At 41.8% G+C, this 23,576-nt stretch overlaps 1 protein-coding gene across 15 annotated transcripts in view; it reads left to right on the top strand.

The window, feature by feature from the left end:
• The window catches only part of Tmem116 (transmembrane protein 116), a 68,382-nt gene that overhangs the window by 40,416 nt on the left and 4,390 nt on the right, over positions 1–23,576 (top strand). For 11 of the 15 annotated variants that reach the window (XM_075980515.1, XM_075980496.1, XM_075980525.1 and 8 more), the window contains 4 exons: positions 11,910–12,014; positions 17,963–18,012; positions 19,589–19,672; positions 22,187–22,325. In XM_075980515.1, coding sequence (XP_075836630.1) covers positions 11,910–12,014; positions 17,963–18,012; positions 19,589–19,672; positions 22,187–22,325 — 378 coding nt within the window. The remainder of the gene's footprint in view (positions 1–11,909; positions 12,015–17,962; positions 18,013–19,588; positions 19,673–22,186; positions 22,326–23,576) is intronic. The other 4 variants (XM_075980604.1, XM_075980582.1, XM_075980574.1 and 1 more) reach the window with 2 other exon arrangements.

Genomic DNA, 23,576 nt, shown 5'->3' with positions numbered 1-23,576 from the left:
GGGCATACCCATTCCAACAAATGCACACCTCTTTAGAGTGCCATTCCTTATGAGATTATGGGGGCCAGTTATGTTCAAACTACCACAACAATGCTCAAGATAAGGGTCTAGGAGAAAGACTGGGAGTTGGGAGGGGCCTGGTCCTACAGATAACATAGATGTTACCTAAATTGTTATAAAGTGTAAGTGATATCTCCCATATAGATTGGTTTTATTGACTTGAAACAATGCTCAAGATAAAGAAAGGTCTAAGAAGAGTCTGGGATAAACATAATAGTCTAGGGGGATTCAGATGTGACCTGGCCCTACAGTCGGCAGGGGTCACCAAACTATGAACTACATCCAGATCCAGCCTTCAGGGTGGAAATCAGGTATCCATTACCTCTATTGAGACGATAACCCTGTGTGTGTAACATTCCTAATTTCTCCAGTGATTGTGAATATAAGGACCTTATGCCCTCTACCTGTCAGGGGCTAGGTAACATGATCATTGGGTGATTGTTTGATCCTCCAATTGTTTAAATATTAAGGATTACAAATAATTTTTTGGGGGGGTTTTTCGAGACACGGTTTCTCTGTGGCTTTGGAGCCTGTCCTGGAACTAGCTCTGTAGGTCAGGCTGGTCTCGAACTCACAGAGATCCGCCTGCCTCTGCCTCCCAAGAGCTGGGATTAAAGGCGTGCGCCACCACCGCCTGGCTACAAATAATTTTTTCAATATTGAAAACGTGATACTCAGATTATTGAAATAACTAACAAAAATTTAAGAATAAATTTAAAACTATTCCCTGTAATAACCCTGACCTATTTATTTATTTCTACTAAGAATTTTAGGTGCATTCATCTTGTAAATAAGCTAGTAAGAATATCAAGATTTAGCCTGGCAGTGGTGGCACACGCCTTTAATCCCAGCACTCGGGAGGCAGAGACAGGCAGATCTCTGGGAGTTCGAGACCAGCCTGGTCTACAAGAGCTAGTTCCGGGATAGGCACCAAAGCCACAGAGAAACCCTGTCTCGAAAAACCAAAAAAAAAATATCAAGATTTGTTTGACAGGACCTCATTACCTTGCTGACATAGAACTTACTGTGAGACTCAGACTAGCCTCAAAGGTGTGGCAGTCCTCCTGTCTCAACTTTCAGGGGTGAGGATTTCAGGTCTGTGCCACCAACGTGACATTTCAGATCTTTTAGTTCTGACTGAATATCAGGGTTATGAACTGGGTTTTATGGGTTCTGTATGTAGCCAGCACTGTGGAGGTAGAGGCAGGAGGAGTAATAGTTCAGCGTCATGCTCACCGATATAGTGATCTTAAGGTCAGCCTAAGTGACAGGAGATCCTGCCTCAAAAACAAAACCAACAAAAGATAAAGAAAACCAAGACTCTGGGATTGGCTGTTTGCACATACTGTATTGAGTGTGGGGGAAGATATGGTTAATAGCTCATCCCTCATCTCCTTAGTCTAGCATGTTCATTTAATACTAAGTGAAAAGTAATGAGCCTTTTAAAGAGCCGTTTAAAAAGCTTTACTGGGGCTCTAGAAATGGCTCAGTGGTTGGGACCTGGCTGCTCTTTCAGGGGACCCAGGTTCAGTTCCCGGCACCTAAATGTCAGCTCACAATTGTCTGTTGATCCAGCTCAAAGTGATATAGACATGGATGCGGGCGAAACACCAATGCACATAAAATAAAAATAAATAAATAAAAAGCTTTACTCTTCTTATAAGATCCGGAGAAATATTAGCCTACACTCTGTTTAATTTGAAGGACTGAAAGTCCAAATGCAGATTTGAGCAGGAGAGCAGGAGACTCTCCTGCTTCCCTTCCCCAAGTGATAGTAATTAAATGGGCCCTTGCCTGATTCAGAAGAATAAAGATGATTTCTGAGTCTCTTAAGAAAAGACAACGTAAGGCAGGCGGATCTCTGTGAGTTCGAGACCAGCCTGGTCTACAAGAGCTAGTTCCAGGACAGGCTCCAAAGCCACAGAGAAACCCTTTCTCAAAAATCCAAAAAAAATAAAATAAAATAAGAAAAGACAAAGTAGAATAATAGACTTGCATTAGTTCTCGTTGATGTCGAAAATGTAAACATTGCTGGGGGTGGGAGGGGAGTCACATGCCTTTAATCTCAGCACTCTGAGGCAGAGTCAGGAGAATCTCTCTTGAGTCCAAGAAACCCTGTTTCAAATAAATGAACAATAGCAGCAACAACAAAAACAAGAAAAAGATTAACTACAATAATGTTAATAGTAAACAATATGACACTGCCTTTCAGGCTTTTAGAATATTTTTTTAGGTTTTTAACTTTATTATTATTATTTTTTTCAAAATAGGCTTTCTCCTGGCTGTCCCTATGTAGACCAGGCTGGCCTCGAACTCAGAGATCTGCTTGGCACTGCCTCCCAAGTGCTGGGATTAAAGGTGTGCATCACCGCCGCACAGCCAAATTTTTAATTTTTTAAAATTAATCAATTTTTCCCCCAGGCCTGATCAGATTCCTCTCCTTTTCCTTATAAGAACATGAAAGAAGATGGTTTATTGTGCCCGAGTCCATTCAGGAATCTGTTTCATGATATCCTGGCTCCCTCTACTGGCCTTAAGTGAAATTACCTATTCTTTATATTTTCTCACTCCAACACAGGTTAGAATGAAACTCAGTATTTATCCCAGGTAATTTTTTGCACTCACAGCCATCCTCCTGCCTCAACCTCTTAAGCACTGGGATTACAGGCATAAACCACCATACTGGCTTACCTGTTTCTCTTCTTCATCCTGTTTATTTTTCTCCTCATCCTCTTCCCACTTTGGGATGTGTGTTTGCCTATGTGTGTGGTGTGTGTGTTTGCATAAGTGTGCATGCATGTGTGTACGTTTATGTGTATACAAACACTTATGGCGTGTGTGAGTGTGTGTGTGGTGTGTGCGTGCATGCTCATGTTTGCATGTGTGTGTTTGTACTATTTGGAGAGTGTGTATGTATAGAAAAGGGCATCCAGTGTCTTCACGTCTTCTCCACCCCATTCTTTTGAGTTCTCTCTCTGAACTTGAGAAAGTTTCTGCTAATGTTTATTTACCAAGATTGACCTCTGATTAGGTACTATTTCTATAACAAAAGGAGATAGCCCTGATTTACAGCCAGCCCATTAGGCCCTTTTATATCAAAGAACAGGCTTCCAATAGGCAGCTCAGAGGGCCAGTGCAAGGTTATTATTGTCATTAAGTCTTTAACAGGAGAAGCATAGTTCCTGCAGGCAAGATGACCCTGGGTAATAACTATTTGAAAAGAACAACACTTCTTTTTTTAATATTTATTTATTATTTATTATGTATACAATATTCTTTCTGTGTGTATGCTTGCAGGCCAGAAGAGGGCACCAGACCTCATTACAGATGGTTGTGAGCCACCATGTGGTTGCTGGGAATTGAACTCAGGACATTTGGAAGAGCAGGCAATGCTCTTAACCTCTGAGCCATCTCTCCAGCCCAAGAACAACATTTCTTGGTGTACTTAAGTAACCCTGACAATATCTTTGCTGTGTAAGTCTCACATCTGCTTAAGTGGCCTGACTTGGAGTCTACTGTCTTTGTTTAAATTGTTCAAAGTGTGACCAGAGGCCAAGACATGAAAGAGATTTAAGGGTAAGGCCATAAGCCTTGGGCCACAGTTCTCTGTTTGAGATGGTTTCTCCTTGTGTGTTAGCCAAAACTAGTAGTTAATAGGTTTTCCATAACCTGATAAAGGTTTCTCCACCCACACAGAAAGCCAGATCAAGCCGAACTGAAAAAGTAAAAGAACAGGTTTAATTTGAGCAAAGCAACTCCAGAAATCAAGGTAGAAGTTACATGCCAGAACTAAAGCAGGAAGCTTATATAGCCTGTAGGTGAGAGATGATAAAGTAAGTGTGTCACAAGCTAGGTTTGTGCCCAAGTCTGGTCAAAAGCTGGAATGCTTGGGCGGGACCTTAGACTGCTGGCAACTTTAGGGGAGGAGCCGCCCTAACCATCAAGAATGTGGAACTGTGTTTTTGGCACCTTTTCTTTCTTGCAGTTTCTCTGAGAGGGTGGGATTTGAAGAGAGAGAGAGAGAGAGAGGGAGGAATCTAGCAGGAATGATCTGGAGGTTCCAGCAGAACAGTGGTCATGTGCTATTGTGAAAGATTGTTTCCTTTGTTAATCTCTAAGTGTGTGCGTGTTTCTTCACGGTACAGCCTAGGATGACCTTAACTCATGATTGTCCTGTCTTTCCACGTGCTGGGGTGACAGACCTGATACCTGGTAACCGTTGGCAGTCTGATTTGTTGCTTATTTATTTATTTTTTATCACAGAAGATCATTCTCTAGGTCAGCAAAAGGGAAGAACAGTCGACTAGATCATATTGCACATTTTACTGGGGACATGTGTAGCATGAATTCCAGTTGTTCTAAATAATAAAAACCCTGAGTCAGATATTGGGGTAGATGCTGAAAGATCAGAAAAGTAAAGGAGAGACCTTTTATCTCTACCCAATCCTCAGACCAAAGTGGACAAGATCCTGTCTCCACGAATCCTCAGACTGAATGCTGTGTGTGCTCTTCTCTCCTCCCAGCCATAACCTCTGTAGTGCTGGCATTAAAGGTATGTGCCACCACTGCCCGGCCCCTATGGCTAACTAGTGGCTTAGTTCTTTGCTTTGATCTTCAGGCAAGCTTTATTTGTTATAGCACAAACAAAATACAACCACAGACTTTAAAAAAAAAAACAGTGGTAACTGGGCAGAGGTAGGTAGATCTCTGAGTTTGAAGCCAGCCTGGTCTACAGAGTGAGTTCTGGTTCCCAAGTGCTGGAATTAAATGTGTGCTACCACAACCCGGCTTATAATGTGTTTTTAAAGAAGCTAAGAAAAGAATGAAAGACACAGCATGTTTATAGTTATATTAAGTTTATCTCTCTTTTTGGTGGTGGAGGATCCATTTTAACCTTGATTTCTGTGGGTTTGACTCACAAAATAGTACCATCCTACTGCAATAGAGCTCTATTTTCATCCCTTCTTTTGGTTGTCATCAACTAACCTTTTCATAAGGTATAGACCCCAAGTACACACTACCCCAATTAATTTTAGACATTACAATCTTACCCAAATCCTGTGCGGCCTATCCCATCACTCTCCAAAGTGAATTGGTGGACAGATACTCCCTTCCCCCTTGCCCCTATCAACCACTACTCTAGACCACACTCCGGTCTGGCTCTCTAAGCTCTATATGTAGTAATTGTCTTTTTGTGTTGTTACAGTTCTTTTTGCCTTTTTTAAAAAGAAATTTATTTGATGTCCATTGGTGTGAAGGTGTCAGATTCCCTGAAACTGGAATTACAGACAGTTGTAAGCTGCCATCTGGGTGCTGGGAATTGAACCCGGGTCCTCTGGAAGAGCAGTCAGTGCTCTTAACCACTGAGCCATCTCTCCAGTCCCTTTTTGCCTTTTAATATATGGACAAAATACTGTTTCCGAAAATCACTTAGGTTAGTTACATCTGTGTGCGTGGTCTGTGCATATGCACATACGGTATGTGCATGCATTCGTGAGCATGTATGTGGAGGCTAGAGGAAGATGATGGCTGTCTTTCTTTATAGCTTTATGCCATATTTCTTGGGACAGGGTTTCTCATTTTCTCTGAAGCTCATCGCTGTGACTAGGCAGACTGGCCAATAAGGTTCTAGGATTCACCTGTCCTTGCCCTCCAGTGTTGGAAGCACAAACACATGCAGCAGAGCCTGACTTCTTTTTTAATTGCATATATATATAATAATGTATATATAATTATAAACATATATACAATATATTCATATGTAATATATAACTGTATATACAAAATACTTCTATTTATACAAATATATAATGTTTATAATTATATAAATATATATGCACAATTATATATATATATATTGTGTGTGTGTGTGTGTGTGTGTGTGTGTGTGTGTGTGTGTGTGTATGAGAGAAGGGAGCAGGAGGGAGAATCCCAAGGATTCAAGGATTGAACTCAGATTTTCAAGCTTGGCAACCAGTGCCTCTGTCTGATGAACCATCTTTCTGGCCTATGCCTGACTTTTATCTGTGGGTGCTGGGGATTTGAATTTCCCTCATTGGTGTGGTAAGTGTTTCATACAGTGAACTGTCTGCCCAGCTCCAGCTTTTGCTTACATGAGGATGAAGAGTAAATCCTGTTACCATAACTGTGTAGGAGCAGGAATTCATCCCTTACATGATATTATGTGGTTTCTTTTTTATTGTATGAGTTAGCTCTTTGGTTCCTTTAAAGGAAAACTATACATTTTATTTTATTTATGAATATGTGTCTATGTACACATGCATGAGGGTGCTTATGCAGTCCGGAAGAGGGTATCAGAACTCCTTAGAGCTGGAGTTACAGGCAGTTTTGAGTAGTCTGCTGCGGGTGCTGGGAACTGAACCAAAGCTCACATGGCCAGCTACATCCACTTAAAACCTGAGGGAGTTTGAAAAGGAATTCTAGACACAAAAATACAGAGTTTAACACAGCTTCTTGCTGTTTGCTGGCAGCATGTCACAGCTCCTTTAAGAGAGATTTTCCTGATTCAGCCATAGCAGGAAAAAAGCCACAGCCATTTTAAAATGCCAGCTTTCTGGGCTACGCTGCCAGCACAACTTCTTACTCTTGGGAGATGGAGCATTTGAGTGGGGCTTGTAAGCAGACTGCTGCAGCTTTCTTTTTTTTTTTTTTTAATTTTTTTTTGATTATTTTTTTTATTGATAAAAGAATAAAGGAAAAAAAACAAATTTCCACCTCCTCCCAGCCTCCCCTTTCCCTCCCCCTCCTCCCACTCTTCTCCCCCTCCTCCCACCCCTCTCCCCTTCTCCCCACTCCTCTCCCCCTCCCTCTCCAGTCCAAAGAGCAGTCAGGGTTCCCTGCCCTGTGGTAAGTCCTAGGTCCTCCCCCCTCCGTCCATATCTAGGAAGGTGAACATCCAAACTGGCTAGGCTCCCACCAAGCCAGCAGATTGCGTAGGATCAAAACTGCGTGCCATTGTCCTTGGCGTCTCATCAGCCCTCATTGTTCGTCATGATCAGAGAGTTCAGTTTTATCCCATGCTTTTTTTGGTAATAGTCCAGCTGGCCTTCGTGAGCTCCCAGTAGATCAGCTCCACTGTCTCAGTGGGTGGGTGCACCCCTCGCGGTCCCGACTTCTTTGCTCATGTTCTCCCTCCTTCTGCTCCTCATTGGGACCTTGGGAGCTCAGTCCAGTGCTCCAGTGTGGGTCTCGGTCTCTGTCTCTATCTCCATCCATCACCAGATGAAAGTTCTAAGATGATATGCAAGATATTCGTCAGTATTGCGCTAGGATGGGGTCATTTCAGGTTCCCTATCCTCAGCTGCCCAAGGAACTAACTGGGGACCTCAGCTTGGGCACCTGGGAGCCCCTCTGGGGTCAATTCTCCTGCCCACCCTAAAGTGGGTCCCTTAACTAAGAATTGTGGTTCCGTGCTCCCCTATCCAACCTTCCTTTATCCCGATCCTCCTATTTCCCCAAGTCCCCCTTCCTTCCCTTCTACCTTTTCTCTCCCCATCTCCCCTTACCCCCTTCCCACCCCACCCCCAAGATCCCACTTTTCTCCCCGGCAATTTTGTCTACTTCCCTTATCCAAGAGGATAACGATATGTTTTTCCTTGTGTTCACCTTCTTACTTAGCTTCTTTAGGTTCGCCAATTGTAGATTCTGTGACCCCTATTTATGGCTAGAAACCAATTATGAGTGAGTACATCCCATGTTCTTCTTTTTGGGTCTGGGATACCTCACTCAGGATAGTGTTTTCTATTTCCATCCATTTGCATGCAAAATTCGAGAAGTCATTGTTTTTTACCGCAGCGTAGTACTCTAGTGTGTATATATTCCATACTTTCTTCATCCATTCTTCCATTGAAGGGCATCTAGGTTGTTTCCAGGTTCTGGCTATTACAAATAATACTTGCTGCAGCTTTCTTAATGACGGCATGGACAGGCTGTGTGCCTAGAGATGGGGCACTGTGCATGTCTCAGAGATGGTGAGCAGCTCCACCATGCTGGACTGTGCTGAGGGAGCAGGAAGTACCGTATATGTCATAGTAATGGCACAACTTAAGTTTTAAGAAGTGCTTAGCAGGGCTGGAGAGATGGCTCAGTGGTTAAGAGCATTGCCTGCTCTTCCAAAGGTCCTGAGTTCAATTCTCAGCAACCACATGGTAACTCACAACGATCTGTAATGAGGTCTGGTGCCCTCTTCTGGCCGACAGACATACACACAGACAGAATATTGTATGCATAATAAATAAATATTTTTTAAAAAAAAGAAAAAGAAAAAAAAAGAAGTGCTTAGCATTATAAAAAGCACTCCTGGACAGTAAATAATTATAGATATTCAATAAAGAAAAATCCAGATAAAAAGGATGTATAAAAGTGTTGGATAGATGTACATAGGTTTGGGAAAGAGTAGAAAAAGTACAGAGAGTTGGAAAGAAGTAAATTGTTTTTTAAAAAAAGTCTTTAGGCCTGGAGGGGTGGTTCAGCCATTAAAGGCGAGACACACAACCAAAACTATAAGAGCTTGGTTTTCAACCCCTACAGCTGTCCCTCCAGGTACCATAAAGAAAAAAAAAGTCTTTAAAGAGACCGAGTACAAGCCGGGTGGTGGTGGCACATGCCTTTAATCCCAGCACTTGGGAGGGAGAGGCAGGCAGATCTCTGTGGGTTAGAGACCAGCCTGGTCTACAAGAGCTAGTTCCAGGACAGGCTACAAAGCTACAAAGAAAGCCTATCTCGAACAACCAAAGAGAGACAGAGACAGAGTAAAGACTGTCATAGATTAAAGGGAGTAAAGAAAAATAAGCTACGTAAAGATGGACTATACACAGAGAGTCTGGATTATGTATATTGTGTTTTCTTTGAAATTTTTGACTGTGAAGGAGCCAAGTACAGAGAGACATTTCATTTTATGGGCTGCTAAGCTAAACCAGAATGTATATTATAAAGGTATCTTGACTTAAGAATTTGGGTCTAAGGATATGGTGCTTTGGAAAAGAGGTTTTTCTTTTGTCTCCACAGAGAATGAGAACCTGTGGATTCATTCCAGGCTAATATGGTTTGATGGACCAAGATGCCCTAAAAGGTTGCCATGAACACCTCAAAAGTGCCCTCAAAAAATTACTTTGCCCAAAAAAACAGCAGGAAGCAGTTTGGAGAGAAAAAAATTATGCCCATATCCCCATATTGTCTATAAATGTTTGTTTACATTAAAGGGAGATATGATATGAATAATTTGCATTGGTATGGATCTTGGTTTATTGATTATTATTTAAGGTCAGTTTTGTTATATGTATATGTATTTCTGTTCTTGATTAAGGTATTGTGTTTGTGTAGCTCATTTAAAAATGTAAGGTATAATTAAGTAATATTAGTTAATAGATAATCATCTATAATAGTCAAGCTTATATTCATGCTAGTTAGATTTTCTAGATGTACAGAGATGCATTTCAGTTAAATAGGTGTTCTTCAAATAATTCAGAGACCTTCAGAATATGGCATTTAAAATGTTTTAATAAATTAGGACTTTTCATGACAATGAGACACGTCTGCTCCTGGCAGTACCAATTACTTCTAGAGGAAGATGGGCATCAAAGAGGCTTCTTAGCCATTTGGGCAAGAAACTTCTCTTGCCTGAACTGCTTAACTGTACATGCAAGACCCACAGAGAAATGACTGCTAAACTTTCCTAAAGGTGAGATGATCCTTTGGGGTTCCTGCTTCATGAAAGAGTCTGCTAGATATTCTGCAGGACACAGAAAAATGTGACAAACAAACTGCCAGTATAGGTGGAACAGTCTTTGAAATTTTCTGCTTCGTGAAAAAGTCTGCTGGATACTAGAGGCCTGTAGGCTGAAGATTGGATGCCCCAGTGTTACAAAAGAACTTTGGGTGACTGTCCAGGCAGCGAGATGTCTCTGTCAATTCTAGAGTTTTGGAAGTTGCTAACAATGTACTTCCAGTTTACTTAGGTAATATTGTGCCCTTCTGGAGTCTTTGATGAAGTTGAAGAAGTTATAGTTATAGTTTTCCTTAGTTATGACAACAGATAAAGTAGATATAAACATTGTAACTGTAATTCTTGCTTGATAACTGTTTTGTTATATGTAATTTTACTATGTTAAAGTTAAAGCCTTTCTTTTATTTAAACAGAAAAGAGAAAGTGATGTGGTAGTCCCTTCTGTGTGCTGTGATTACCATTAGTGAATAAAGAAACTTCCTTGGCCTGTTGATAGGGCAGAACTTAGGTAGGTGGGGAGGACTGGACTGAATGCTGGGAGAAAGAATAGTGGAGTCAGAGAGACAACATAGAGCCACTGGAGACAGATGCTGGTCAGAACTTTAGCCAGTAAGCCACAGCCATGTGGCAATACACAGATTGTGTGTGTGTGTGGAGATCATAGAACAATTTCAGGAATCTATTCTCTCTGCTTTACGGGTCCTGTGGATCAAATTCAGCTCCAGTACCAGGGTTGGCAGTAAATACTTTCCCTGGTGAGCACGTCTAGCACCTGCTTCTCTGAAAGCTCTTTTAAACATCAGTGCTGGGGACGCATCAATTGATAGAACACTTGCTTTTGTATATCTGATGCCCTGGCTTCAGTCACAACACTCCATAAACCTGAGAGGTGGAGGCAAGAGAATCAAGAGTTTTAAGATCAGTTTTGAAGATCATTAAAGATGTGATAACCACATCTTTAATCCCAGCCCTTAAGAGGCAGGAGGATCTGTGTGAAATCAAGAGGCCTACCTGGTCTATATAGTGAGCTTTAGAACAGCCAGAACTACATAGAGATACCCTTCCTCAAGAAAACCAAATAAAGGACCATTTTTGATTACATAAAAAGTTCAAGTCCAGGATGGGATACCTGAAGGTCCCTTTTTTCTTTTTAAAGTGATCTTGCCTGTGTAGTCCAAGTTTTGAATGAAAGGTTTAGTTAAAATAACATAGGCCATTTCTGTGTCTTAAATACATTTTGTCCACATAAAATTTGTGTAGAGTTTTAATTACTCAAATCTTGCAGATATGTATGTGTGAACACACGCACAGACACTGACTTTTCCATGTTACATACGTACATTCATAAGCATGGCATTGGAAGGTTGGAGACTTGCTCTTCTGTTTAGAGGGGATCTTCAGGCGATGATGAGAACTGTAAGACTATTAAAAGCACATGAGTTGGTTCTGGGGGCTTTATCATGAAAGACACACAGGTACAGATAAGCATACATGTTCTTCATCCTCTGCTGAGGTAATCAACACCACCCCAGGATTCAAACATCAAGACAGCTTCACAAGATGAGACCCCCTAAACCCTGTACCTCCAGAACTTTGAGCCAATACCCTCTCTCTCAAAAGTAACCTGCCTCTAATCTTTTGTTACAGTAATGAAAAAGGAATAATATATTAACTATTATTGAAAGTTGAAATTCTTCTAACTACCTTTTCTATTTCAAAAAGAGCACAGAGCCCATGAAATGGTTCAGAAGGTGACAGCATTTTCCACATAAACCTGGTGACCTGAGTAGTTACATCCCTAGAACCCAAGTCAAGGGGAAGGGAGAGAACCTAACCCACAGCTGTCCTCTCACCTCATATGAGCTGTGATGCACATACACACACAATGATGATGATGATGATAAATTAAAAATATAATAGAAAAATCTTCAGAAAAGTGGATCAGTTAGGTAGAGAAGGTGGATATCTGTGGTTCTGAGCAGTCCACAGGGTAAGATGAAGATGGGTGGTTTAGGTAAGCTAGATCTCATCTTGAGAATAACGGAGTAAATTTAAGAAAATAGGAATGGGGCAAATTTGATGGGCTGTCTTGACTTTCACCTAGATACTATTCATTGCCTCCCTCTTCTGCACCGTCAGTTACATCTGGTATCTGTACGCAGAGCTGAGGATGAGAGACAGCCAGAGTGGACGGAGCACAGCTGCTCAGGTAAGCAGAGATGGACTCCTGGAGGTTCTCAGTAAGTCATGCAAGTGCTCAGCACTGACTGAGTGAGTGTGTGGAAGCGGATGGGAATAATGTTCCCATAGTTTCCATCTGTTTTTATCACTTCCTCTCCTCCTTTGACACATAAAAGGTTTGTTTGGTTGGTTGCTGTTTTGTTTTTAATTCAAGGTGTAGCTCTGGCTGTTGTGGAACTTGCTCTGTAGACCAGGCTGGTCTTGAACTCACAGAGATCTGCCTGTCTCTGCCTCCTGAGTGCTGGAATTAAAGGCATGCATCACCACTGCTCCTGTCACACAATATGTTTTAATGTAGGAACATTGTTGATGCTACTGCCATTCTTGCTTAGCTTGATTCAGCCAAAGGGAAAGCGTTGGCTCCGTGTCACCCATCACTGTCAGTAAAATACAGGCCATGAAGAAGAGTTAGGGAAGGTGCTATGTCTGCTGACATGAGTTTTAGAGTGACAGGTGTCAAGGGAGAATGTTCTCTGCTGTGCTTCAGTATGTGTGAGTGGGAGCTATTGTTTTGCAGAAGGGCAAAAGGTTGCTTATGTGACAGTCAGAAGCCAGGAAGCATCCAGAGAACACTTTTCACTGCACAGTATTACAGTAAAAGATAGAATGCCAAACCCACAGTGTTTCTGGGTTCTTAGTGTGTGTGTGTGTGTTTGTGTGTGTGTGTGTGTGTGTGTGTATTCCACACAGCACACAGTCCATTCCTTCTGAGTATTTGGATCCACATTTTAGTAATCTGTCAAGTTGTGCAATCAGCATATCATTTTAGGATGTTTTCTTTCCCCAATGGTATCTCTCGTGCTATTTACCATTAAGTCCTTTACACTCTCTGCTCTACGCGTTCAAATATATGTGCCTTTCTTCTTTATTCCTGGAACTTGCTCTGTAGACCAGGCTGGCCTCGAACTCACAGAGATTCTCCTGTTTCTGCCTCCCGAGTGCTGGAATTAAAGGCGTGCATCACCACCACCTGGATGTATGTGCCTTTCTATAGACCTGCTTTTCAGAATACTTCATGTAACAATAATACTGTATGTGTGTGCATGTATATGTATGTTTGCTTTCATTTATAACAGTGCTTTTAGTTATTTTTATTTTTACTATGGTTGAAGGTAAAGATTTTATTATAGATATGAGGGAGAGAACAGCCAAAGGCAACTGGAAGAGTCCAGAGCAGGGAAAGTGTAGACTGGAGAGCGAGTACAAGGAGTGGGAAGGAGAGCAAAGGACGCAGAAAGCAAAGAGCAGCACAGTGCTGTAAAGGTCATCGTTTTCACATGTGCAAACCACTCAGTCTTTTTACTGCCGAATAAGTAGCACTTCATTGTGTAGTAAACTGAGTGTCTTACTTTTTTTAAAAAAGATTTGTTTGTTTATTATGTATACAGTGTTCTGTCTGCATGTATCACTGCAGGGCAGAAGAGGGCACCAGATCTCATTATAGATGGTTGTGAGGCACCATGTGGTTGCTCGGAATTGAACTCAGGACTTCTGGAAGAGCCTCTGAGCCATCTCTCCAGCCCCCGAGTGTCTTACTTTTTTACTCTAGTAGGGTTTTTTTGTTGTTGTTTTTTCTTTTTGAGACTGTGTTCCACGTAGCTTAGGCGCTTAGGCTGGCTTTGAACCAGCTGCAGCTGGCTTTCAACTTCTGGCCCTTGTGCCTGTACCTCCCAAGTGCTGGAGTTATGTATGTGTGCTCATAGACCAGTGAGTTTCTTGTTTCTGATGCTTTGAGAACATCACTGATTCTGATGGGTAATATGTTGGTGATTTCTCAGTCTTTATTTCTAAATGTCTTTACATTTTTTTTTGTTTTGGTTTTTTTTTTTTTTCCGAGACAGGGTTTCTCTGTATAGCCCTGGCTGTCCTGGAATTCATTCTGTAGACCATGTTGGCTTTGAACTCAAAAGATCCACCTGCCTCTGCCTCCCAAGTACTGGGGTTAAAAGCATGCACTACCACATTAGACTTAATATTTTTGTTATTGTTGTTGGTTTGTTTTTGAAAAAGGGTCCCATGTAGCCCAGGCTATCTCAGATTACATAATCGAGGATGATCTTGAACTTCTGATCTTCTTTCTTCTACTTCCTAAATGCTGGGATTCTTGGTGTGGACCACTAAACCCAGTTTATGTGGTGCTGGGATTAGACCCAGGACCTCTAGAATGCTAGGAAACACTCCACCAATTGTGCTACAGGACACAGGCCCGTTTTCATCTTACACATCTTACTAAATATTCTAACCTTAACTTCTGCAATATTTATCACTTTATGTTTTTTTAAAGTAAAATTCTGTTAGGAGGATGATAAACAGTCTGGAAAGCTGCCCCACCCTTCCCTAGGACCTGCAGATTGCTTCTCAGTGGACACAGGGAGTAGCCCAGTGACTGTTTGTTTTTTGAGTAAGTGGAAGAGCGTGTGGATGAAATGTCAGAATCATCAGCAGCGCATCAGTGTTGCATTAAGGGTAGAAACAAAAGCACTTCCCTTTGGAGTCATTTGAACAAGAGTGAGTCCAGATTTGAATTCTCTACTTCACGATTTCTGTGCCTTCTGTCCTGACTGTTGTATGTCTGAATTTGGGCCTGCCTGAGGCTGTCTTGTAACTCTGCCCCTGTGTCTGTCTGTCCCTCCTTTAGGGCTTTCCATGTCTTCTTAGCGAACAGCACAGAAGTATCACCTAAGGAGGCAGGGTGGGAATGTTACAGGATCTTTAATAGGACTTTACAAGGGCTGAAGTCACTGTCTCCAACTGACCCAGATAACAAACATTATTCTTTTTTGTATTTCATGTACATTGGTGTTTTGCTTGCATGTCTAACTGTACAAGGGTGTTGATCCCCTGGAACTGGAGTTATAGTTGGGAGCTGCCATGTGGGTGCTGGAAATTTAACTAGGGTCCTCCGGAAGAGTAGTCAGTGTTCTTATTCACTGAGAAATCTTCCTAGTCCCACAAACATTATTCATTATCAACTAATATTCAAATATTGAGTTCAATATTTATGGTGAATATTAATTTTAGAAGGTTGCTTCCAATTTCTATATATTTTGTTTTCACAAAATGATGTATATGCATTGTTCTGGGTCACTTGTCTGGTTTTTTGTTGTTGTTGTTGTTGTTTTGTTTTGTTTTGTTTGAGACAAGGTTTCTCTGTATAACTTTGGAGCCTGTCCTGGAACTCACTCTTGTAGACCAGGTTGGCCTTGAATTTACAGAGATCCACCCGCCTTTGCTTCCCGAGTGCTGGAATTAAAGGAGCATGCCACTACTGCCTGGCTGGGTCACTGTCTGATTTATAGCCGTGGGTACATCATCTCTCATGTTTTGTTTGTTGAAAAGGCTCTTGCTATGTAGCCCATGCTGGCCCACAGCTCAGTATGTAGCCAAGACAGGCATCAAGTTTTCATCATAAAGTTCAGTATTAATCTCTATAATCCATGCTGCCTCTTCAACACCAAAATGCTGCGATCGTGAAAATGTCATTTCTTCCTCTTTCTTTCTTTCTTTCTTTCTTTCTTTCTTTCTTTCTTTCTTTCTTTCTTTCTTTCTTTTTTCTTTTTTCTTTTTTTGGTTTTTCGAGACAGGGTTTCTCTGTAGCTTTGGTGCCTGTCCCGGAACTAGCTCTTGTAGACCAGGCTGGCCTCGAACTCCCAGAGATCCGCCTACCTCTGCATGCACCACCACCACCCGGCTTTTCTTTTTTTTTTTTTTAGCTTTGTTTGAGACAGTCACTGGTAAGAAAGGGTAGGAACAAATAATGTTCTCTCTTTTTTTCCTCTGGTCCCCACTTCCTAGAGAACATGGTAAAAAAAAAAATAAATGAAAATGAAACATGAAAAGTACCCATAAGCAGCATCATAAACAAGATACTACAGTCTTTACAAAAGCATTCAATGAAACTTCTTGGAGGCAGGATTTTACTATATAGACCAGGCTGGCCTTGAACTCACAGGGAGATGCTTGCCTTTGCCCTCCAAGTGCTGGGACTAACAGAGTAGCCACCACACCTGGTAGCAAGTGTGTTTGTATCCGTAGTTACTGGCCGCAGTGGCCACTGAGCGCTTGTCATGTAACTGCAAAATGAAGGAACTGACTGGGGAACTCAGGCTTTGAACCAGAGTCTCTTACTCTCTAGCCCTGATTGGGGCAGTATTAGAACTTGCCATGTACTTTAGGCTGGCTTCTAACTTGCAGCCATCCTACTGCCTCTGCCTTTCAAATTCTGGTTTTGGAGGCATATGCCATCATGCATGGCAGGAGTTGACATTTTCATTTTATTTAGTTTTACTGTAAGTAGCTATATGCGGATAGTAGCTGCTGTGTACAACAAAAACTCCACTCTCTCTGCTGCCATTTAATCTTGCCCACTCTGGGCATTCCACAGGCATAGGTGTCTTCTGCACCTTAACCTTGCATGATCTCTCCGGTTAGGAAGGGCCTGTGGCTACTTACCCCTTTCTATGCTTGTTTGTAGGGAAGCAAAGAGCTGGGAGTTTGTTTTCTTCTCTTTGGGCGATAAGTGCCTCAAAGCACAGCAGCTCCCAGAGCTTTGCCCACGACTTCACTCAAAGCCCTGGGCTTGAGCTGGGGCTCCACTGGCCAAGTGTGAAAAGCAAACCCCATAGGCCATGAACTTTCCATCATGATACCAAGTTATGCTTATCATGATAGCAGTTATGCTGCTGCAGATTGTTTAGGCTCTGATGCAAGTGGGGAGTATTCATCTGTCTGTCTGGGAGTGTTATGGATTTGAACCCAAGACTTATCTATGATAAATACATATTCCATCACCCTGTGTAATGCAGCACACTCTGTGTGTAGTGTGTGTGTAGTGTGTGTGTCTGTGTGTGTAGTGTGTGTGCCTGTGCATCAGTGTGTAGAGATCAGTAGTCAACACCAGCTGCTTTCCTCTGTTGATCTTCACCGTCTTTGTTTTGTTTTGTTTTTCAAGACAAGGTTTCTCTATGTAACAGTCTTGGCTGTCCTGGAACTTGCTCTGTAGACAAGGCTGGCCTTGAATTCACAGAGATCCGCCTGCCACTGCCTACTGAGTGCTGGGATTAAAGGTGCGTGCCACCACCACTTAACTTTCTCCACCTTTTTCGTTTTTGAGATATTTCTTACTGAACCTTGTATTTGCCATTTGTGCTAGTCTGATTGGCCTGTGAAGCCCTTAGGGTCTGTCTGTCTTCCCTTGCCTCCTCTACAGTGTTAGGGTTGCTGACAAGTGCTGCTTATGCCTGGTTTCTTGTGTGGGTGCTAGGGATATGAACTTAGGTTCCTATGCTTGCTCAAAAACCACTTTATCTACTGAACTGTCTCCTAAGTCTCCAGATTTTAAATGTTCCATACTCTAGCATAGTCTTATATCCAAGGGCTCCTCTGACTCTCTCATGTCAATACTGGCCAATTAATACTTTGTGCTGGTCAACTTATACATGGCTTTATTCATTTGTGCCTTTCTGGGGCTAAAAGAAAAAAACATCCTATGACTTCAAATATGCCTTTATGCCTAAAAGAATTTGTTTCAGCACTCGAGCTTTGGATTAAATTACTTTCTGTAGTCTTTTGGGTTTATTATTGTTGTTTCTTTTTATTTTATTTATTTATTTATTTTTGGTTTTTCGAGACAGAGTTTCTCTGTGTTGCTTTGGAGCCTGTCCTGGAACTAGCTCTTGTAGACCATGCTGGTCTCGAACTCACAGAGATCCGCCTGCCTCTGCCTCCAAGTGCTGGGATTAAAGGCGTGTTTTATCTATACACTGTCATGTTTTATCTATATTAAAGGAACTGACTTTGATGGGTTCTATAAACAATATGACTGACAAAGCAATGGGGCTACTGGAAATGTGTGTGAATGTTTACTGGTGACTTTGACACTGGTCCTAACATTTTTCACTTCTCATCTTTTCATAGGTGATAAATCATACTTGTCAAAGTAGTCACATAGTGTTCATTTTGTCAAGGTAAGATTTTTTTCTTGCTGGTAAGGAACAAACGCCTGTTACTCTTCATTTCCACTGTCACTCCTGTGTCTTTATAGAGCATTAAATGATAGGAAGCAAAAAACATAATTATTGATTACTTTCTTCCTTTCCCTAGTTTGATATTAGAGAGCTGGGTTTTAGCTCCAACTCTATAACACCAATTCTTTGTGGCTTTGAACAAACCTCTTTCTTGCATTTGTATATATGTGAGTATATATATGCTTATGTTTCGGGTGAATACTTTCTATGCTTGCGTATGAAGGAAGCTTGATGTCAGCTCCTTTCATTTATCACTCTCTCTTATACACCAAGAGATTTTCTCATGGAACCCAGAACTTAGCATACCTGCTCATCGGACCAAGCTACCTTATCCTGGTGATTCACATCTCTGTTTCCAGTATGCTAGACAACAGGCTGACCTCAAGAGCTATCAGTTTTTTATGTGGGTCTGGGCATCCCACTGTACCCCACTCCAGTCCTCAGGCTTTACCTGCTGAGCCCAGCTCTCAAGATCAGTCCACCTTTGTGTGAGAATCCTAGTCCAGAAAGAATCCAGATCCACACAAAGAAGCGGTCACATTGGTTTTAGACTTTATAACTTTGCTCCCAAATCCCTTCTAGGTCAGTGGCTGTATTTTAAGTGGATAAACAATTGTCTGTTTAAAGAGTAAGCACACAGGAAAGGTAAGGACAGGAATTAATCTGGCCACTGCAGAGTGAAGGAGACCATGCAGAGCTGTTCCATAGTTTTGTTTGTTTGTTTTTGTGTTTGTTTGTTTTTTGAGACGGTTTCTCTGTGTAGCCCTGGCTCTTCTGGAACTCAATCTGTAGACCAGGCTGACCTCTCAAATTCACAGAGATCCTGCCTCTTGCCTCCTGAGTGCTGGGATTGAAGGTGTGCACCACCACCTCGTGGCAGTTCCATTGTTTTCTTTCATGTAGATTTTTTCATGTAAATTTTGTTTTGTTTTGCTTTTTTGTGACAAAGTTTTGCTATGTAGCTCAGACTGGCCTCAAAATCAAGATCCTCCTGCCTCAATTTCCTGCATGCTAAGATTACAAGCCTGCACCACTAAGCCAACATCGCTTAGATTCTGATTTGTTTTCTTTATAAAAAAATATTTATTTATTTATCATTGTATACAATATTCTGTGTGTATGCTTGCAGGCCAGAAGAAGGCACCAGACCCTATTACAGATGATTATGAGCCACCATGTGGTTGCTGGGAATTGAACTCAGGACCTTTGGAAGAGCAGGCAATGCTCTTAACATCTTTCCACTACTGCCTGACCTAGCAGATTTTTATCTGGCTATAATTCCAAAGATTCTCAAGAAACTATTAAGAGGTCAAGTTAGATATAAAGTCCACTTTACAATGAAGTTCTTTGGGAAATAGAAAATAAGTATAGCTATGGTATTTGAGATGTTTTTCTTCATGTAGGTCAGGTATAGGGAGTTGGTGGGGTAATCTAGTCAGAGGAGGAGACTATTTTACAAAAGGAAGAAGGGCATGAACATTTCTGGATAATGGCATAATCCATTTTCTCCTATCAGCCTGCTACCTCTGCTGCTGATGACACCTGTGTTTTGTCTGGGCAATGTCAATGAATGCTTCCACAACTTTAGCCAGAGCTACAGGTGAGCAAGGACTAACTCAGCTTTTCATTTGTTCTACATACTTTCTAGCCAACATGTTTTGCTTTGGTGTTTATGACTTCTGGGAAAAGATCATAGATTCAATCCCACTATAATTAAAATATGTATTGTTTAATTGCTAGCAGGGTGAACAATCTCTGAAGCAAATTTTAGGTTGCCATGCAGGAGGGTTATGAGGAAGATTATTAAAGAGGAAACCACATGAACACCTTCACTATCTATGTAAGCAAATAAGAATGCTTTGTTCTGCCAAGTTAAGTGGTTAAAGCACCTCAGAACAATCTGTGGGTGTCTGCATAAGTAAGTTACAGAAACAACAACAACAAAGCAATGGCTGTACATTTTTGGGTAGCTATCACTGAATCAGGGGTACTGGTAGGGTCCAAGAAGACCCAAACAACCCAAATACACAAGAACTCATTCAAAGCAAGATCCAGCAGTACAGACTTGGGAGCTGACTGTGTCACTGAGCATTCATTTCAGCAAGTATTGTTTTTAATTTTATTTTTTTATTGATATTTATTGAGCTCTACGTTTTTCTCTGTTCCCCTCCCTATCTCCCCCTTCCCCCTTCAATCCTCCCCCAAGGTCCCCATGCTCCCAATTTACTCAGGAGATCTTGTCTTTTTCTACTTTCTACTTCCCATGTAGATTAGATCTATGTAAGTCTCTCTTAGTGTCCACATTGTTGTCTAAGTTCTTTGGGATTGTAGTTTGTAGGCTGGCTTTCTTTGCTTTATGATTAAAAACCACCTATGAGTGAGTACATGTGATAATTGTCTTTCTGTGTATGGGTTACCTCACTCAAAAAAACGTTTTCTAGCTCCACATATTTTCCTGCAAAATTCAAGCTGTTGTTTTTTTCTGCTGTGTAATACTCCATTGTGTAAATGTACCATATTTTCCTTATCCATTCTTCTTCGATTGAGGAACATTTAGGTTGTTTCCAGGTTCTGGCTATGACAAACAAAGCTGCTATGAACATAGTTGAGCACGTGTCCTTGTGGCATGATTGATTTTTTTTCTTTTTCTTTTCTTTTTTTCTTTTTTTGTACTGTCTCTGCTATGTGATCAGCAAGTATTTAAACAGAAAAACCACAAACGTCTGTACCAAGTTGCACTTATATTTCCCACCAACCTGGATGAAAGGATTGGGGACTTTCCTAAGGACACTGTTCTTTGGTTCACTTGCCTTGTTCTCGTTGGTTGTTCTACTCAAGTGTGGTGGAGCAGCGTGCCCACCATTCGTGTCTCACCTTGCTAGCCAGGATGCTAGTGATGTCAGTTCTCCAGGGAAGTCTTGGAAACTTAAACTTTATTTCACTTTGCTTTTCAAGATGGAATTTTTATTCAAAATGGCTTCAGTTTGGTTCCTTCTTATACTGGGAACTTATCTTCCAGGGACTGGAGTCATCAACAGAAAACTGGTGGGTACCAAAATGAATACCTAGCATAAAATGGAGCTTCTTTAGCCATAACCATTTGTTTTACTTGTGGAGGTAGCTAGCCCAGGCAGTAGAATGTTTGCTGGGCTTACACAAAGTCTTGGGTTGGATCCCCAGAGCTGCATATAGTATGTGTGGTGGTGCATACTTGTGACCTCAGCACATAGGAGATAGAGACAGGAGGTCAGAGTTTTGAAGCCAATCTGAACTACTTACTAGTTTGAGGCTAGCCTGGACTACATCATACCCTATCTCAAAAAATTACTTGTTTTGGCCGGGCGGTGGTGGCGCACGCCTTTAATCCCAGCACTCGGGAGGCAGAGGCAGGCGGATCTCTGTGAGTTCGAGACCAGCCTGGTCTAAAAGAGCTAGTTCCAGGACAGGCTCCAAAACCACAGAGAAACCCTGTCTCAAAAAACCAAAAAAAAAAAAAAAAATTACTTGTTTTGGAAATGGGTTCTAGATATAATATGATGTAGTCAGGCTGAAGAAACACAAGGAAATAGACAGTCCAGAGTGACTCAAGGTATTTCATCTGTGGGAAGGAATAGGGTGTTATAGTTATAGGTAAGAGCCCATTACTCACTGTGCTGGGTAGTTTCCTGTCAACCTGACACAAACTAATGGCCTCAGATTGGAGGGAGCCTCAATTGAGAAAGGGCCTCCATAAGATTGGGCTGCAGGCAAGCCTATAGGACATTTTCTTCATTAGTGATTGATGTTGGGGGGACTAGTCAATTGTGAGTGGGGCCACCGCTGAGCTGTTGGCCCATGGTTCTATAACAAATCAGGCTGAGCAAGCCATGAGGAACAAGCTGGTAAGCAGCACCTTTCCATGGCCTCTGCATCAGCTGCTGCCTCCAGGCTGCTGCCCTGACTTACTTCAGTGATGGACTAAGATGTGGAAGAGTAGACCAAATAAAGCCTTTCATCCCCGCTTGCTGATCATGTGTTTATCACAGCAGTAGTGACCTCACTGACATTCAGGTTTGGCTTTGTTTCTCTTGTGTTGTCATTGTCGTAACATCCTGCCCATTGGTTTTCTTCCCAGGTGTCTCCTAATGCACTCGCCTCCATCAGCCATGATTGAACCCCTGCCTTCCACCAACACGTCTGTCTGCAGTGTGCTCTATTTTTATGGCGTCACTGTTTTCCTGGCCAGCTTTTTCTTCAGCCTCCTCCTCATCACGGTATGGTACCACCTGTTTGTTACTGCTGAAAGGATGGACAGAGAGAGATAGGCAGTGTTCCAAGACTGGAACACTACAAGAGGTGTTTCCCGGGAGCTGGAGAGATGGCTCAGAGGTTAAGGGCATTACCTGCTCTTCCAAAGGTCCTGAGTTCAATTCCCAGCAACCACATGGTGGCTTACAACCATCTGTAATGAGGTCTGGTGCCCTCTTCTGGCCTGTAGGGATACACACAGACAGAATATTGTATATATAATAAATAAATAATATATATATATATATATATAAAAGAGGTGTTTCCCATGGTCCAGCACCAGGGAAGTGACCATGACTGTGAGGATATAGTTCAGCTGGTAGAACACTTCCCTAGAATGCATGAGAGCATGGGAATCAGAAGTTCAAAGTCATCCTTAGTTTCATATAGCCAGTCTGGGCTGTATATGAAATTCTTTCAAAAAAAAAAAAAGGAAGAAAGGAAGGAAGTGACAAGGATTTGTTGACAGTGTAATTACTGCCTTTGTTTTTTTGGACTTCCCAAAATCACATGATAAGCAGGAAAAAAAGCTTATATTAGTTAGGTGACAATCATGTTCACTCTAGAATTAATGTGTTTCTTTGATTCCCATGAGGACCCAGAGTAGAAAGATCACACGACATGATGTATCCTTTATGTAAGTGACATTCTGTGACATAGAACCTGTGCTTTGATTTAATTTCCCAGATAATGAAAACATGGGTTTTTCTTTTTTTCTTTCTTTCTTTTTTTTTTTTTTTACCTAGGAGACAATTTATTTAGTCCTGGCTGTCCTGGAACTCACTCTGTAGACCAGGCTGGCCTCAAACTCAGAGATCCTCCTGCCTCTGTCTTCAAGTGCTGGGGTGAAAGGTGTGCACCACCATTGGTTGACTGAGAAGAGATATTCTCTCTCTCTCTCTCTCTCTCTCTCTCTCTCTCTCTCTCTCTCCCTCCCTCCCTCACTCCTCCCTCCCTCTCTCTCTCTCTTTTGTTTTTTCAAAACAGGGTTTTTCTGTAGCTTTGGAGCCTGACCTGGAACTAGCTCTTGTAGACCAGGTTGGCCTCGAACTCACAGAGATCTGCCTGCCTCTGCCTCCTGATTGCTGGGATTATAGGCGTGCGCAGTTACTGCCCAGCGAGAAGAGATTTTCTTTTTAAATTTTTTTTTTTGGTTTTTCGAGACAGGGTTTCTCTGTGGTTTTGGAGCCTGTCCTGGAACTAGCTCTTGTAGACCA

This window comes from Microtus pennsylvanicus, chromosome 1 (assembly GCF_037038515.1).
Source record: "Microtus pennsylvanicus isolate mMicPen1 chromosome 1, mMicPen1.hap1, whole genome shotgun sequence".
Classification (NCBI taxonomy): domain Eukaryota; kingdom Metazoa; phylum Chordata; class Mammalia; order Rodentia; family Cricetidae; genus Microtus; species Microtus pennsylvanicus.
This window is presented reverse-complemented; position numbering and strand designations above follow the sequence as displayed.